The 17054-nt window shown below is 35.7% G+C and overlaps 1 protein-coding gene across 16 annotated transcripts in view; it reads right to left on the bottom strand.

Moving 5' to 3' along the window:
• ADGRL2 (adhesion G protein-coupled receptor L2) overlaps nucleotides 1-17054 on the bottom strand; it is a 276823-nt gene that overhangs the window by 36433 nt on the left and 223336 nt on the right. For 12 of the 16 annotated variants that reach the window (XM_023751775.1, XM_023751777.1, XM_023751782.1 and 9 more), the window contains 6 exons: nucleotides 13001-13801; nucleotides 5739-6032; nucleotides 5096-5199; nucleotides 4020-4205; nucleotides 3164-3202; nucleotides 130-313 (listed from right to left, as the gene is read on the bottom strand). In XM_023751775.1, coding sequence (XP_023607543.1) covers nucleotides 130-313; nucleotides 3164-3202; nucleotides 4020-4205; nucleotides 5096-5199; nucleotides 5739-6032; nucleotides 13001-13801 — 1608 coding nt within the window. The remainder of the gene's footprint in view (nucleotides 1-129; nucleotides 314-3163; nucleotides 3203-4019; nucleotides 4206-5095; nucleotides 5200-5738; nucleotides 6033-13000; nucleotides 13802-17054) is intronic. The other 4 variants (XM_023751780.1, XM_023751781.1, XM_023751771.1 and 1 more) reach the window with 1 other exon arrangement.

The following is a 17054-nucleotide window of genomic DNA, read 5'->3' as shown; positions in this document are numbered from 1 at the left end:
AACAGACAAAAATATTTCCACAGAAGAGACGCTGGCCACTGGGAAATAACAGATTCAGAATGGAAACATCATTATCTTAAACATCTACCTTCTAAATCAAAGATTAAGCCTGACAGCAGGTTCACTTACCAATATTTTCGGTGGGCATTGAGACTCTGGTTGGTTCTACCAGATTGTCAGCCAGGACAAAAGCCCCTTCTTCCAACGTATCCAGTAACATCGTTGCAGTATGCGCTTGTTCAGAAGAATTCATGTGTTTCCACGATTCCAAAGCTTCAGGTTTCAGAAGGTTGTCCACTGTGTCAACAATTGCCTGCATCCATTAGAAAACCATCATTCGTTTGGACTGCTCATAGTACCAAGGTGATTTTTCAATCACTGACTAGTGACAATTGTAATATTTATCTGTCATGATGATTTACTCTAATTTCAAGATGGAAGAACACCTGGACAACATATATCTGGTCAATTTGTAACATATCCGACTATTTCAGAATAGGACTGACTGAGGATTAGTAGACTACTGTTTGATTATAAAGAGTACGTGTAAAAAGATGGCTTTTCTGTTTATCTAATCATCTCAGTTGTTGAAAAGAAATAGAGTCGGCTCTTAACCTGAGGTATTCCTCTTACATGGATAGCCACTCCTACTTATAACCTCAAGGCTGGAATGTTCTAAAGAGCAAACACGGATGTTTCTGGAGTAGCCTAATAGTTATGCTTGGAAAGTAAGACATATTATTTTTTGGAACATGAACTCAAATTTAATAACTAAAATTGTGCCTTATAACAATATCTGTTACCATTGGGACAAAAAAACAAGATGATTTCAAATTCTGTAAATTATCTGTGAACATAATTCACTCTTCTAATTCCCTGTCCAGCTAAAAAAAACAACACTTGAGAGTATACCTTAATTCACAAACAAGGATCTGTTTCGGAAGGAATCAATAAAGCAATCAAAATATGTAAAGCCTATACTAATAATATAATGGAAACAGAAAAGCAGAATAAATCCTTCATAAGCATCCAAGTTGTAAATATGCACATATGTAGGTTTCATTTATTGTTACGCAAAATAACATTAAATAAAAATATAACCCAGTCAGTTATAAGCAACTGAAGGCGGGCTTTTGTACTGATAGTTCCTGTAGCACTACACTAACTATAGCTTGGATAGCTGAAATCACTAAATTTATTTATTCTACCCCATTTACTTAGTCCTAATGTGTCATTAGGCCATATCTAAACTGTTTTGATTTACTGGCAATCACAGATGGAAAAAGAACATAGATTGTACAAAGAACACCACCAAAAACTGCTAGTTTGAGGTGCTGTCTTAAAATGAGCAGGGGGAAATGTTGTTTGAGGCTACTGTCAGAGCAAGATTAATTAGCTTAATCCGTCTTAATATCCTCGTTCTGTCTGCCTTGTGAGCCACCACAACTTTCCTGGCAGGTGAAGATCTTCCAAGGGACGTCAAAGGCTTTTTTCTTTCTCTAATGGGAGATAGAATACTCAAAATGCTCACATTGATACTGCTGCAGCCATTAACTAGAGTGGAACAGAAATTGGTCTGCTGAGGCCAGATTCATTAGTCACCAGAAATACAGACTGAAGCCTCTAATCTAAGTTACAAATGAATCCTCTGTCACAAAGCAGGAAACCGCTTCATTTGCATAGTGTAAGTCGGCTTCTGATTGGTAATTTAAGGAGTTTTATTAGTCTTATCTGAACAGAGAAAAGTCATTTGTGACGTGCTGAAAATGACACTGGTCAGAAATTAAGGCCATGCTGAAATTTACTATGTATACACTGATGGCATGACTTTATGAATCTGAAACACTCCTTATTTATTACCGTTAGTACTTTTCTCATGGAATCAAAATGATCATTAGTCTCATCCTATTCCTGAAGTAGTCTCTCCCTGCCAAAGAAAAAAAGCTATTCTCTTCCCACTGAAATGTATGTCCTGGGCAACCTCCCAATTATTACATTTCACACATTAACTAATAACTTTAAGGTGAACTGAAACTTCAGTATGACAAATTCTATACTCTTTAGCAGTTATCTCTTTGTCCCGGTTAAAAAGGCTAAAGAGGGGCTTTCAGAATATTACTACCTGAAAACAGACTTTCCCACCACCTTTTCTTATAAAGTTCGAAGATCTTTATAAGAAACTTAGTAAGTTTATTAGTAACAAGTCTACTAGTAACTTGTAGGATGCCACCCTTTTTTTCTAGACCTTGCCAAAAAATAGAAGCCACAGCTTTCGAATAACCTCTGTTCTACAAAACTTCCAAGTTCTTTGTTGTGTTGTCATATATGTAAGAATTAGGTTTGATTTATTAGTAATATGGTCCTTAGATGAGCAAGATTAGAAAGTAACTCCCACCCCCCAAAAAAGAACACTTAAAATTCAGAATGAAACAAAAATGCAATATGGCATTATTATTTTGACCTATCACACAGAACTAGCATGGCATAATTCTACTGTTAGCCTCACTCAGCATTTTTCCTATTACTTGGATTTGCCCGGGAGAAAAACTGGCTGGAACAGACAAGGATTCTCAGCCAAATGGTGGCTTTCTGTTCAGATCAGCCTGAGAAATACCAACATATAACACATGTCGATAGCACAGTCACATTATTCATATATCATTTCTAGTAACCCTTCCCGATATCAACTTGGTTCTAGAAATGACTCTGAAAAATTTCAGGACAAAGCCTATTTTATTTAAGAGTATACCACAGATAAGAAAGCAGTGACTTTTTCATGCACATACATTATGACTATACAGTCTTTGATAGGATAAACTGCCAAGACTATATCATAGCTGTGTTACTACTCAAGTTGTTTTTTTTAATCCACAGAGATGACAGCCGAAAACAAGGAGACTATATAATTAGTTTCCAATTCAGAGGGTATTTCATTAAAATTCTTGTACATTTGGATAAACTGGAAAAACAGCAAAAATTATAAAAAATTATTTGCTTATTCTGAGAGTAATATACCTGTGAGAAGCCAACATTTGTACAGCTGATATGGGGCACATTATATAATTATCAAAGACTGAAATACATTGGATCATGCAGCAAGATGATAAAGCGTGGCAGGTAGCTGAAGGAGGGAGAAAGCAGGGTGACAGCACAGGAGAGATACCTTAAGGTAAGCCCTGCATGTCTTCTCTCGTTTTTGGAGCTTTTTAGTAAAAGAAAAGAAAATCACAGGTTAGATTTTAACTGCTGAAAACGAGGAAAGAAGAAATCCTCAAAAATTTAACTGGTGCTCCTGAGCTCAGATTTTATTGGCACCGGAGACTTCTGGATTCCGTGGGTCTGCGCTGACTGCCAAAATTGTGCACTTACAGGGTTTAACTGTAAGTTACTAAGTACACTAATCCAAAGTATCCTGATAAAACTAAAGACAAAATATGTGGTCAAAAGAAAAAAATGACTATTTTTTTTTCACCCTATAAAACCATGTTAGCCACAGATTGTGGATTCATATGAATCTCATCGAAACACTTATAGTATGGTTAAAATAACCATTACATTTTTGGCATGCTATGAAAAATTAATAGTACTATTACACTTTACTCCTAGAGAGGGAAAACTTGTTCTTCCTCCCAAAACCTGCCACTAAGAACAGTATTTCAGTGGCTAACATTCCTCTTCCTGTCACAATTGTGTTGCAACCCGAAGAGTATACAAAGTGTGTGTTCTAGAACACAGTCTCTACACAGAATCTCTCCAAGTGCACTGAATGCATTCTACAGTGAGACTCCTGACCAGAAACAGGCAGGTGAAGTTTGCCAACAGCTAAGGTCACCCCTCAGATAATTAACTTTTTATTGTTGTTGTTACTGCTCCTTTCGCAACTATCATTCTTCCTTGGGACATGAACCAGAGATTAAGTATATGTCCAAGGGGCCAGAAGTCTGGCAGTCAACTGCTATTAGGATCCAGAGCTGCCATACACAATGCCTAATTGAATAGAACAGAAAATGCCTACTTACCTTGTTATAACTCCGTCCAGCTGAATCTTTTTCGCTAGGTTTCAGTTCCTGCAGCTGTGCATCAAGAATGTCCACCAACTGCTCCATCAATCTCACTGAAGAACTCACATCCCCAGCAAACACCGGCCCTTTGGTATGTTTAGCCAGTTCATTGGCAAGACTAGCGGCGTTTTCTCCACTTCTAATCTGAAACGCCAATTTATAGTATCTCAGTAAGATTTCTTGTTCTGTTCGAGGCTTCTTGTTCTTCTGAGTATCTTTGTTGTGGTGAAAAACTTACTTACAAATGTGTCAAAATCTGCAACTAATTGAGACCAATAACGTTTCTCTTTATTTCAGATGATGAAAGGTTCTTAGATCCTCAGCACACAAAAGAAATTCTTAACCAGACATTTAAAAGAAACAAAAGGAGGGAGGTTGGGGGAGGGGGTGGGGGTAGAAAACCAGAAATCCTTTGCAAAAGTTTCAGATAGCTCTCTCATTTCACTGCAACCATTTTAAACTGTTATTTCAAAATCATTTATTTATCCCAATGATCCAGAAATTTAAATCAGAACATAATCAGTAGGACACTGAGGGTTATTATCTACTGCTTGCACTTCACAAAGGTAGATGGGAAAGGAGAAACTAAAATGTTACTGTATTCCACTATAATGTAAAATATTTTTAGTTATATTCTACTGTAAATATTTTTACTCATTCTATCATAATCATCTGTGATATAAACATCTGCTCACATTCTGTGGATTCAGTTGCAAACATAATGATATTTGATTTATTAGGCCAATGCACTATTTGTCTTACAAACATCAAAAGGAGCAGAACTAACTAAATATGATTGAAATTAAGCAAGTATGTACTCATTAAAAAGCTTAACAAAGAAAACAGCATGCCTCAAAACATATGTAACTTTGAATAAATAGTTTACAGACAGAGCTATGCATAATTTTTTTTTTTACTTTTATACTGAACAAAGAGTCATGAAGCTGGTTTTAGCATACAAAGCTAAGTTATTTATGTTAGAAGTTAAAGCCCTTAATCACCAATATGTATCATATTAAAAGGTTCCAACTAACCTTCTGAGCCAGCTGATTCACCCAGTGTGAGGTACAGTTGCTAAGATCAGGGCCCTTAGGGTTCCATGTTCCAGTGGAAGCCATGCAGAGATACGAGGCAGTTCCTATAGCAGATGTAGAAAACAACAGTGAAATGGAAACCATTTTTCTGCACGCATTCGGGAAATCAGCTAAGATGATCCTACCCTGCGTGCTCAATGTTGAATAAATGCTAACGGAAGGAGCTGACAATAATTGACAAAAAAAAGTAGGGTAAAATGCGGTCTATAAACAGTAAATATAAAGTCAGCATAGAAATATCAGACATTTCCAACAAACAACAAAAAGCCCTTGATTTTCTTGGGACTCATCCAAAATGATACTTGTAATGAAAAAGGCAGCTGTAAGGAATGCTCACTAGGATCCATGGGCAAAGATCTCAGGCTTGACCTAAAACTTTAAGAGGGAGAGGTAATTAAGGATCTGACCTTCAGTGATTTTTTTTTTCACAGTTGTCTACAGATGCTGTATTACTAAAGGAACAAGAATAATAACGCTTGCTACTGTAAATATATCCTTCCTCAAGTAAAAATCACTTCAGTGCGATTCAGAATCTACCTAAAGTAAAATTTTAAACGTATCTATAATATTTTACAGGAAATACCTCTTGTTCCCTTGGGACATGGCCGTTCAACCATCGCTCCCCTGTGGGTCTGAGGCCACCATATCCCCCTGGCATCTAACGCTTCGCAGAATCTCTCTGGCAGGGGAAAAATATTTGTTACAGGAGGAATTTTGGTTGTAGAAACTGCTGGAGGTGGTTTTGTCCCTTTGCTTCCTTCCTGGGATCCAGCTACAGTTGTGCTCATGGGGCCTTTCGGTGAAGTAGTGCTTGTGGTTGATACTGTGGTTTTGAACAGCTCAGCTGAAGAAGTTATTGTCACAGCTGTGGTAGGCACTATGGAAAAAAGATGAGCATGTTAATGCTCAAACACGCACAATCACATACAGGCACACATGTGTGTACGCATGCACTCACAAAAGCCCACTCATCCAACTACCCCAAGACCAACAAGATGAGCATTATTGAGAACATCAGCAGTAGGGAAGAAAAATAAACCTTTTCAATTATTCCAATTATTCATATTGTTGGCTAAGTGGAGGCAGTTTGGGCCTTATGATAGATTTTACTGTATGACTCTAATTGTGTTAGGTTTACTTCTCAATGAAATATTTGACAATATAGCTTAAGTATAATTTCATCATATATCATGTAACAGGAAACAGACAGTTTTATATAAAGTTTCAAAGTGCAAATGCACTGTCACTACTAAATAACTTAGAAAAAGTGTTTTCTTGTATAAATCCATACTCTATAAAACAATCAAATTCAGAGTATCAACAAAAGTCTGACCAATTACATATAAATAGGACAACAGAAAATTTAGTCACCCACTCTGCATCTTGCAGGAACATAAATATGGTGACATCTTTCTACCCAGAAGCCAATCTGGCTTGAGAGATTTTTGAGCATGCCTGATCAGACCCAAACAGAAGATAAGTTTGGTATGTGGGTGCTATTTTAGTAAGGAAACATCCAAGGCTTTAGTTTCTTTACTTTTGAAAACATAGGTATGAAAAAACAACTAGTCTGGCAAGAGAAATGAAATCTCTCATCAAGATAACAGGTTAGATCAATTCATGCCTAATTCAAAACCAAATGTCAACTGCATTCCACTGTATCTTACTGACCCTTAACAGGAACTAAAGGAATGACAGTTACACATTTAAAAGTAAAAATTTACAAAGAAGTTTTTAAAGGGTATTTTTTGACTTCCAACATTATTTTCAGACTGTGAAATCCAGTAGGTTAAAAAATTAATGGAGCTTATGTGTCCTTCATTAACTACCATTTAAATGGGTTAAACAATAATAAAAAGTCTGTCAGTAAAACTTTAATACTATCTTTGAAATCTATTAGGTGATCACACTAAAATTTTATCAACATTTATACTTACTGGCCCTTACAAGGTTTTAAGATAATGCTTAAATTTAAATTGTTTAGAGTACAGCAGATTAAAACTATTTTTTCAAATAATCTCATAAAATTAACTTATTTTATGCTTTATCTATACATAAGAAACAAACTAGAACATTAAAACTTCTTAGGAAACTTATTATTACCTTGTTTAGTATTTTAAGCTCTGGTCAATAAATAGTTGTTTATACAATTCTGATAGGGACAGAGTATGCTAAGTTTATCAGAAACACTTGTTTCTAGACCTTTAGCAGGGACAAATTTCCTGTTACCAAGAAGTTCACTACACACTTTCTATACCTTTTTTCCCTTCTATAACAAGACAAATTTCTTTTAAACATATGTTTTGTTTCCAGGGCATAATGTATTGACCATGAGAGATGCCTGTGTACATTAGTCAAACATCAGCAGCGGCAGAAACCTATTCAAACCGGTCTATCTTTTTCTGCAAAGCACTTGCCTGGCATCTTGTTAAACCTCTGTAATTTTCTTTTGATTACAATGCAGCCAGGCTTTCAGTGCTTTCTCAATTAACATTTGTCAAAAGCATTACGATCTTTTGCAGAAGTGTCAAATGACTGCTGCTGGATCCAATTTTAAAGGGGAGTGGAGAATCGGAGCAAAAAGAGAACAGGGCAGAGTAAAGTGGTTTCATGCTACACCATCTTATGTATCCCTCAACACTATACTAATTAGGGCATATTTCATCACTGAAATACATATCAACAATACTACAATTAGTGATCTGAAAGATTCATAACATCCGAGTGGAGGTAGATAATAAAATGACCTCTATTAAAATATATAAAATTCCATGCAACATTCTATATCCTGTTTCCATGTGTCTTTTGATAATTTTCATACCTTTTCACTTTTTGTTCATCAAAAGAAGGTAGTTCAAAGGAAATCAACACATTATCAAAGGCAAATCACTAAAATATTGGGACATTGTGAAAATAAACATGAAAGTAAACTTCAAGTGGCAAAATTAAACCTTTTAGGAGGACTACTAGAATTTCTGGGATTTTTCAAGGACAAAGTTTAGCAACTTCAAGGAAAGTAATTTTTTGTAAGGCTGAAGTTAGAAATGCTGAGGCATTTCTAAAGATGAATATTTCTTTCCACAGGTGAAGACAGGGCATCAGATAATGATAAAAGCTTACACTTATTCAGCATTTATGTACCAGACACTATGCTAATCAGCCTTCAAGGATCATCAGATCACCTTAGTTAATCCGTACCACAACCCCAATGAAGTAGGACTATGATTATCTTCCTTTTAAAGATGTGGAAACTGAGCCATAGAGAAGGTTAAACAGTTTGTTCAAGGTCACTTGTCCATACCCTTAAATGTCATGATCTTAACTTTTCTAGGTAAAAGATTTTCACAGATGCTGGAAAAGCATGGCATCTGCCCTTATTTTGGAGCATGTACCTGACACTGTGCTCTGTGTAAATCTCTAAAAGAAGAAAATATGTGGGAATGATAGTGTAAGATACTGGAGCAATAGACTACAAAGTTTCATACTGAAATTCATGTGGCAAGAGATTCAAAGCTCTAGAATAGCCTACAAATGATAGCAGAAAACAAGGCAAACTTCATGCCCAGCTGCTGCTGCAGAAACCTATTCAAACCCGTCTACCTAATCCAAACCCTAATATACAGAGCTTCATCCCAGTTATTAGGATGCCACAGCAAGACCCTGAACTGATGTAGCATTCTGCCTACTGTTACCATTTGAGAGACCTAGAAACGGTGCTAATAAAATGCTAATAAACATACTTAATAGGAACCCATGAAGATTTTGACAAGCACATATAGAATGGTTCAATGTATTACAGTGGTGTCTACTAAGGACTTGCTATTTATCACTGGCTTTTTCCTGCATGAAAAGATTTAAGGACAATACCCATTTAAGCGAAGGGGAGCATTTCCATCATCTAGGTCCAAGAACTAACCCATGATTCACTGAAGGTACTCCAGCTAGCGTGAGTCTATAGCCCGGTAAGGCAATACTAATGTATTCATTAAATTTACCCTATTTAATGTTTAAAAACAGTGGGCATCTTTATTTGAGAGCATTCATTATCAGTGGGAAGATGTTTCAAGAAATATGCATTTTATGCTAAACACTTCCTAAAAAAATAATAAACCTAACTCTCTTGATAAAAATTTCCCCTCATATTATTGAAGTGTCGTACTTCATAATTAGAGTAATTATTCAAGAGCTGTCAAAACCCAAGACACAATATTTTTCGATAACATTTAGGATATCAAATTTGCAGTCAGATTCTGTAAATATAGAGCAATTCAGATTAGGAAACAGAAAAGAGTTAAAATAAGACTGAAATGGGATTTTCCTAAGCCCACGTTAGGGAGGAGGAAGGTGAAAGGAAAAATAGACCTAGTTTAGGTAAATGGAGCAAATGAACTATGCAGAGATCACAGAAAGCTAAAACTCAAAGAAAAGAAAAAGAGGAAAGATTTATTCAAAAACCATGATCACGACAAAGAAATAATATACGTGTACTGTGAGAAACAAAAGAGCTTGGATTTATAAATGGGAAAAAGTACTAAAGCTAATACACTATGAAGCAGTCCACAATGAAAAATGAAAGGAATGAATAATTTTACAGCACAATGTATGCCTTGTTGACACACATCGTGGCAAATCCAGTACATAAGACTGAGTTTCAGCCAAGCCAGTCAATCACTGCTTTGTATAACAGGGAAAGACCTGATCTCTCATTGCTCTGTCCCATCCGTTTCTCGGATCCTGCTTCTGGAAAGCTGACAGTGGCTTATTGGTTTGACCTAAATTTATGGGCCAGAACAGTTCTGCAAGGCCCCATCCAGCTATCAGCACACATCTTGGATGAGAGAGACTGGAGGCTCTCTAAAAGCATATAAAGATAAATTATAAAAATAGAGACTAACAGAATATGATTCAAACAGCAGCAAGAAAAATGTAGGTCAGATAAAACTTTTTACCACTAAGGGTTTTTTAAAGGGCCAATATGAATTTTGACTTTCTGGAAATATTTAAGAATGGCTATTTTGGATAACAAAACACAGTTGTAGGAACACAGTTACCAAATGTGTCTAAGCTTCTCATTTTCAACGCTGGTAACTGCTCTTTCTAAAAAGCATCTAAATTATCAGACTTTTTCATCTGAAATGGATCAAAATATTCACTAGAATATAAGCCACATGTAAAAATAATATTACTCATCTTGTATTCACTGAGTATTTTTTGTGACAAGTAGACAGGGCAATCAATTAGTCTCTATTAACAATCCTTCAGGTGTTGCCTCATGATGAATTTACATTTTTTAAAAATTATTTTCTTATTTTTCTAATGGAGAGAAGAGATTTACTACCACCCAACACAAATGGAACAGCTCTGAGGGTAGTACAGGTTACAAAAAAGGTTACCACAAGTATCAATACAATGTCAAATTTTGTCAATTCCTGACATTTGCCTTTTACAAACCTATAGGATAAAGGGGAAGCATGGTCCTGGCTTTTAGGGAAAAAAAATGAAGATTTCATTGTAGAGCATGTGACAACAGTCATTACTGCTATCATTTTAAGCCAAAAAATTCTAGACATACATTAATTAGAGAAAAAGGGGCCTTGTACTAAGTCAATGTCATTTTTGCTCTTATGAATAAAAATCACATCACAAATTTTGTTGTTCTGAGACTCAAAAATTCAACTGCAAAATAAATAAATAAAAACACTGGTGGAGAAATTGAGACATCAAAGGGCACATAATAATTCAGGCATACAGTGCTCACAAGAACCTTTTCCATTAACAGCTTGTATTCCATTTATAATGTGAGCCAATGTGTTGGGTAGCCCCTGCCTTTCTACATAACTATTTGCATCAGTCTGTTACTGTAAGTATGATAGCAAATAGCCTATAAGGAATATATCTTGTCCCAGTTCCAACAATCATTGAATCAGACAGCCATTTGATGCAGATTTCAAAGCACTGTGACGCAAATCTTACCTTCTAGTACAAAAGACACCTTCACACAATTAACTAATGTCTCATTCAAACTGGTATTTGAAAAACTGATTCTCAGCAAACCTTATATCTAACTAGAGGCCTGGTGCACGACATTCACGCACTGGGGGGTGGGGAGGGGGTCCCTCAGTCTGGCCTGCACCTTCTCACAGTCTGGGACCCCTCGGGGGGATGTCCGCCTTCCGACTTAGGCCTGCTCCCCAGGCCTAAGCCGGAAGTTGGACATCCCCTGAGGGGTCCTTAGTGCTGCCGTGGAGGCGAGGGAGGCTCCCGCCACCATTCTGTGCTCGCCATGCCCCCTGGTGGTCAGTGCACATCATAGTGACCAGTCATTACACTGTTTGGTCGATTTGCATATTAGTCTTTCATTATATAGGATATGAGGTCTGACTTTCCTAAACTAACAAACAAAGCCTTAAAGTTATTAATCTTTTTCCTACGAATCACTTGCATGTACAGAAATTCTCTGAACCAGCACTGCTGAAGTTAAAAATGTAAGTTAAATGTAGGACTGGATCTCAAGTTGGTGTTTCTACCAGGAATCAGGAACCTGGGCTTTAGCAAACACCACCATCCACTCAATATCATGAATCATATTGATATTTTGAATAGTATCAGTTTTGAAAGTGTAAGGACTATGTGTGCAATGTTATGTGTATATTAGTATATAATAATAAAAAGAGTATATGACAACAACAACAAAAGTTAAACAATAAAAGGCTATGACTTCTGTTTTTGAGGTTCTGATCCCATAACAATATTTATAACTTAGTATATCCTAAACTATGTGGGGTATATATATATAAGAGTATGTGGATGTGTACTACTTTAATAGAAGAAAAAAATATTAATTTCTGATCCACCTTGAAGAGTTTGATTTAATCATTCCAAAGAACAGTCTGGCTCCTAAAATTTTGAAGTTACTCAATAATGTGAGAATTCCAATTAACTCAGTAAACTGAAACATTAATTCAGAACTTTAATACACAAATATTGTTCAAATATAAGACTCATAATTAGTGCAAGCTCTATAACTTTTATCGTGAGGATGAGGTAACCTTGTTTTAATAAAATATTCATTTAATTCAACCTAAATAATTGTTTCCCACAGAATTCAATTCACTTGATAAACTAAAGTATATTTCCCAAGATTTAGCATTACTTCCTGAAGGATGAATCTCCATAAGGTTACCTGAAGATAACACATAAAAATATTAGCAGATAACATCTTTATAAAATATCACTTGGAATCATGTAATGTTTTGTCCACGGTGACAGTTGAAGTCACAGAAATATTGACTTAAAACCATTACTAATTTACCAGGAAATAAAAATGGATAATTTTTACATGATCTAGGAAGCTATTGGATGACTCCCTCTCCTGCACAGAGAGCAGACTTCAAAACACTCACTTATGCCTGGAGTGTACATCAAGCCTCGCAATTCTCCTGGGACTTCCTAACACTTATTCCCCTTACCCACTGGCGCCAAGAAGTTAAAAGGTCTGCACATAGATTGTAATCAATTCAGAAGTCAGGGAGGAAAAAAACAAAGCTAACAGGTTTGTTTGTAGCTGGTATTATATTTTTAGCAGTGCCCAATGAGGCTACAATTTTCTGAAGCCAACATTTAAGTGAAGAAATTGAGGGGGATGTGTGTGTGTGGGGGGGGGGAGGGAGGATGGACTAAAATAAAACTAAAATGTATATACTATGAAATAACTTTAAATGCTTCATTATTCTTTGTGCTTTAACTATGAAAAGGGGGAGAAAATAAACGGGAAAAATTAAAAAGTCTTTTACAAATACGCTGTTCACAAGAGACATATCTACATTAGCAAGCAAACATTCTCACCTTGGGCAGGATCAGGTGGACCAAACTCCAGAGAATATCGTAGAATGAAGTTATTGTTCCACACGTAGAGTTGGTTATCTCTGGGATTGTAATCCACTGCAGCGATATACTGGTACTGGTTGGGGAAGGGGACATCTACATATTCTCCTCGGTTTAATCGGGTATTGTAGATGTAGTCAATGGCGTTCTTGCCTGTTTCACTCTCATTGTCTTGATAAACTGACCTGACCACGTACAGGACTCCGCAGATCATAAAAGCATTCGATGCAGCGCGTTTGTCGTACACAGTCTCCCACGTTGCTTCAAATCGCAGAGTGTATGGATTCAGTTGGCTAATAACTATCATTCCATTGTTCTGTTCAGTGGCATAGATGACCCATAAGCCATTTTCATCAACTGCTAGGTCGATATCAGTCTTTCCTCCCCATCTATACGGTGAGGTATCATGGTAGTTGGCATAGTTAATTATGGCCTCTCCACTCTTAATTCTAGTCCTCAAATCAAATTTCACAATATTTCTCGTTCTTTCTTTGTTAAAGAAGACAGCACCATCATAAACCACAAATCCAGTACCATCTACTCGATTTGGAAGTTTGTATGTTGTTGTTTGGCGACTGTTTTGGAAATCTTCTATAGAAGCATATTCTATTAAAGTATCGGTACGATAGGGAGTCCAGGGCATGAAATAAATTTTATCTGCGGCCTGAAGAGGGTCCTTGCACCAAGCACCTGCCTTTTGCTCAGCTTCATATATACATGGCGAGTCCACAATTGCTTTCAAGGTCCCAGGGCACACAAAAACTAGCAGTCACAGAGAAAAGACAAGAATTAAGCCAAGTTAAAAAAATTACAACTTTTAAGGATCATAAATCAAAAGAAAAAAAATCATTTAATTAACATTCTATTTTTCCAAAGTGTATCCTTAAAACAAAGTACTGCCCTTCTTCCCTCAAGTTCCCATAATCAATGCACCAGCACACAGAGTGGTTGGGGCTTGTTTTCACACATACGAAGCTACGTTTAAGACCATTCATAATTGAGCGAAGCATTTACATTTTTGTTACGTGTTTTTATTTGATAATATGGTAATTTATGCTTTTAAACTTGAAGCGTTAGTGCACAACAGTGTACAAAATACTTTATTTTAAATCAAACTTCCCTGGCCCCCTTATAAGCCCCCAAACCCTCCCCTTCCCTGGCCCACTTATGAGCCCCCAAAACCCCAAAGCAAAATAAACAAAAAAGAACATAAAACCCCAATGTGAAGCCTTGTTTAGAACTTTTACAGAGGTTAGACTGAAAACAAAGGAGCTTCGATTGAAGAAACATAAATATTCGGAAAATGCAATTAGGAGCAGAGAAAAGTAAATACAAGGAAAGCAGTGATGAAGCAACCAGGATACCCTGTAACCATGGCATGCTATGGAGAGGGTTCTGGAAACCAGGCAAGATGGCACTTTAATAATAAAATATCCAAGGGTGTCAGAAAAAAGAGATATAGGGTGAAAAAGGACAGTTCCCCCTCGCCGACTTCAGAATTTTTATTCCATCACCAGATTTAGCAGTCACATAATCTCATTGTTAATAGTCGACTTCTCTAGGAGGTGCACTTATGAGATCCTGCCGATTACTTTAATGTCAGGAGTATTGCAGGGGAAGGGAAGGGAGGAGGTAACATCCATAAGGCACATAACAGGGAGCTGGGGTTCAGACTGTGTACGTTATTTACCTTTTTGCTCCACTTCTATTTTAAGCATCGGAAGAAAAATAAAAAGAGTGCAAGGAAAAAAGAAAAAAGATTAAAATAAATTGACTATTAGTCTAAGACTGAATTCGTAATAGATGCTAAATATAGGAAGAATAAGAGCTGCACTACTTTGGATAAAGAGAAACACACAACAGGAAAACCTAGCAGGAGAAAGATTCTAAAGTTACATAAAAAAACATGGATCAATCATTTTAATAGATTAAGGAGGCAATACAAATATGTTGGCATGTTGCTTCACTTAGTGTACCTGAATAAATAATGAAATTCTTCACTAATGCATGGTATACATACTCTTGCCTTTGCAAAGTCACTCAGCATTCTTATCAAGTTTTACTTTTGTATGTACGCTATAGACACAAATGCATGCATAGGTGTATCATGACCATACATCCTATCATGTGAATTCAAATTACATCGACTAAAATGAGGTTAAGCATAATAACAGCAAAATATAGTTATAAAAAATTACAACTCAATTTTGGAGCTTAGGTCAAATTTAATGAATGTAGATATTGCTCCATTTTAACATTTTTCAAATATGTTTATATAACACGAAATATATAATTATGCATCTCAGTACATGTTGTAACTGTTTTTCCATTATTTTCTATTTCTACAAATATGCATCTGAACCATAAAAAAACAATGCCTCCTTTACAGGAATATACAAATTTCCCCCATCTATCCCAATAGGGATTTTGAAGGGTGGGGTATGGTAATGCATTTCTTTTCCACTATTAGTAAATTTAAGTATAAAAATTATATTATACTCCATAATATATAATTCTTATTAAATTCTCTATAACACATATCTCAAGTTGTAATACTAAGACTATTAAAAGAAAGTAAGCAAAATACATACAAGGAAAAAGCAAGCACAGTAGGCAAGGAGAAAAAGGAAGAAAGAATTATGGTTAGCTCATTATGACATTGTCTACCATCATTAATTTACACAGAAAGCAAGCTCGCATGCAACAACAATCATACCAAGCATTCAAAGCAAATACCTTGACTCCACAGACCCCAGAAAAGGTAAATGCTTTCATAAAACAAACCTGATTAGTACAGTGATAAGCGAAAAAAATCCTCCCTCCAAGAAGTTTAAAGAAATGGATTATGCAGTTAAAGAAGGCTGCTACATGACATTCTTATTGGTAAATAGTATTCTAATAATTACAAACCACAAAGCACTATTTTAGATTGTATGTAGGCTTTGAAGTATGTTGCCTGAATTTCATAAAGTGTTCAGATTAATGTCTCTGCTGCTGCTGCTTCCCTTATTAAAATGCATTAGGGTGTGCTAGGACTTTATCTCCAAACTGATTACTCAAAGATACTGTAGTTGCACATTTCATTAAGATGTCTTAACTTGATTAATTTCTTAAACTTATAATAATTCAAGATTAAATACTGACCTCCTGAAATACCTTAGGGAGAAACATCACACTAATATTTTTGGCATAAAAATAGCATACTCCTTCCACATTAAGCTACCACCCCCCAACCCCATCCAACTTGGTGTATTAAACTACTTTCAGGAAACATACTTGCTCTATAATGTGTAATTCTGACTGCATCCGGTAAAAAGAAGAAATTAAGTGTTACTGACATGAAAAACTTTTTATAAACCACTAGTCCTAAAATTACTCCTCAGTGAAGAACAATATTATACCTGCTTGGAATCAATAACGAAGGGCGTGGTGGGAAAATGAGGATAAGAAAAATCATTAGTGTTGTGACTGCTCAGACTTATATTTTTATACAGCTATATTCTTTTAGAAAAGGAGGATTTTACTGAAATAAATCAATTACATTGAAAGGATGGGAATAATACACTTTAAAATATGTTACATACTTAAAATAGAACTTAAAACAAGTTCAATAAGGAATGTAGAAAGTATATTTCATTTTCTATTAACTGAAAATGGAAGAGTTTTATTATTAGATAAATTAAACTGACAGTGCAGTTACTGAGTAAAATATTAAATAGGGAGGCTTTGTTTGTGATTTAACTGATATACTTATATTAAAAAAATAGAATGGGTATAGGTTGTATCTAATTTATAATTCTGATGAAAACTGAGAATATCCAAAGATAAAGATAAAAAAACAACTAAATAAAACCTTTGGTGATTAATGAATCAAATAAGATATGGATATTTAAAACAAATGTCCTTACATTATAATTTTTATGAAAATCCAAAGCACAGGTATATATGTCAAATCAGTACATTAAAATTCCTCAACCCAGAATACAAAATCACAATAAAATTAATGAAATTGGCA

The sequence above is a fragment of the Myotis lucifugus genome, unplaced genomic scaffold (genome assembly GCF_000147115.1).
Source record: "Myotis lucifugus unplaced genomic scaffold, Myoluc2.0 scaffold_25, whole genome shotgun sequence".
Taxonomy (NCBI): domain Eukaryota; kingdom Metazoa; phylum Chordata; class Mammalia; order Chiroptera; family Vespertilionidae; genus Myotis; species Myotis lucifugus.
This window is presented reverse-complemented; position numbering and strand designations above follow the sequence as displayed.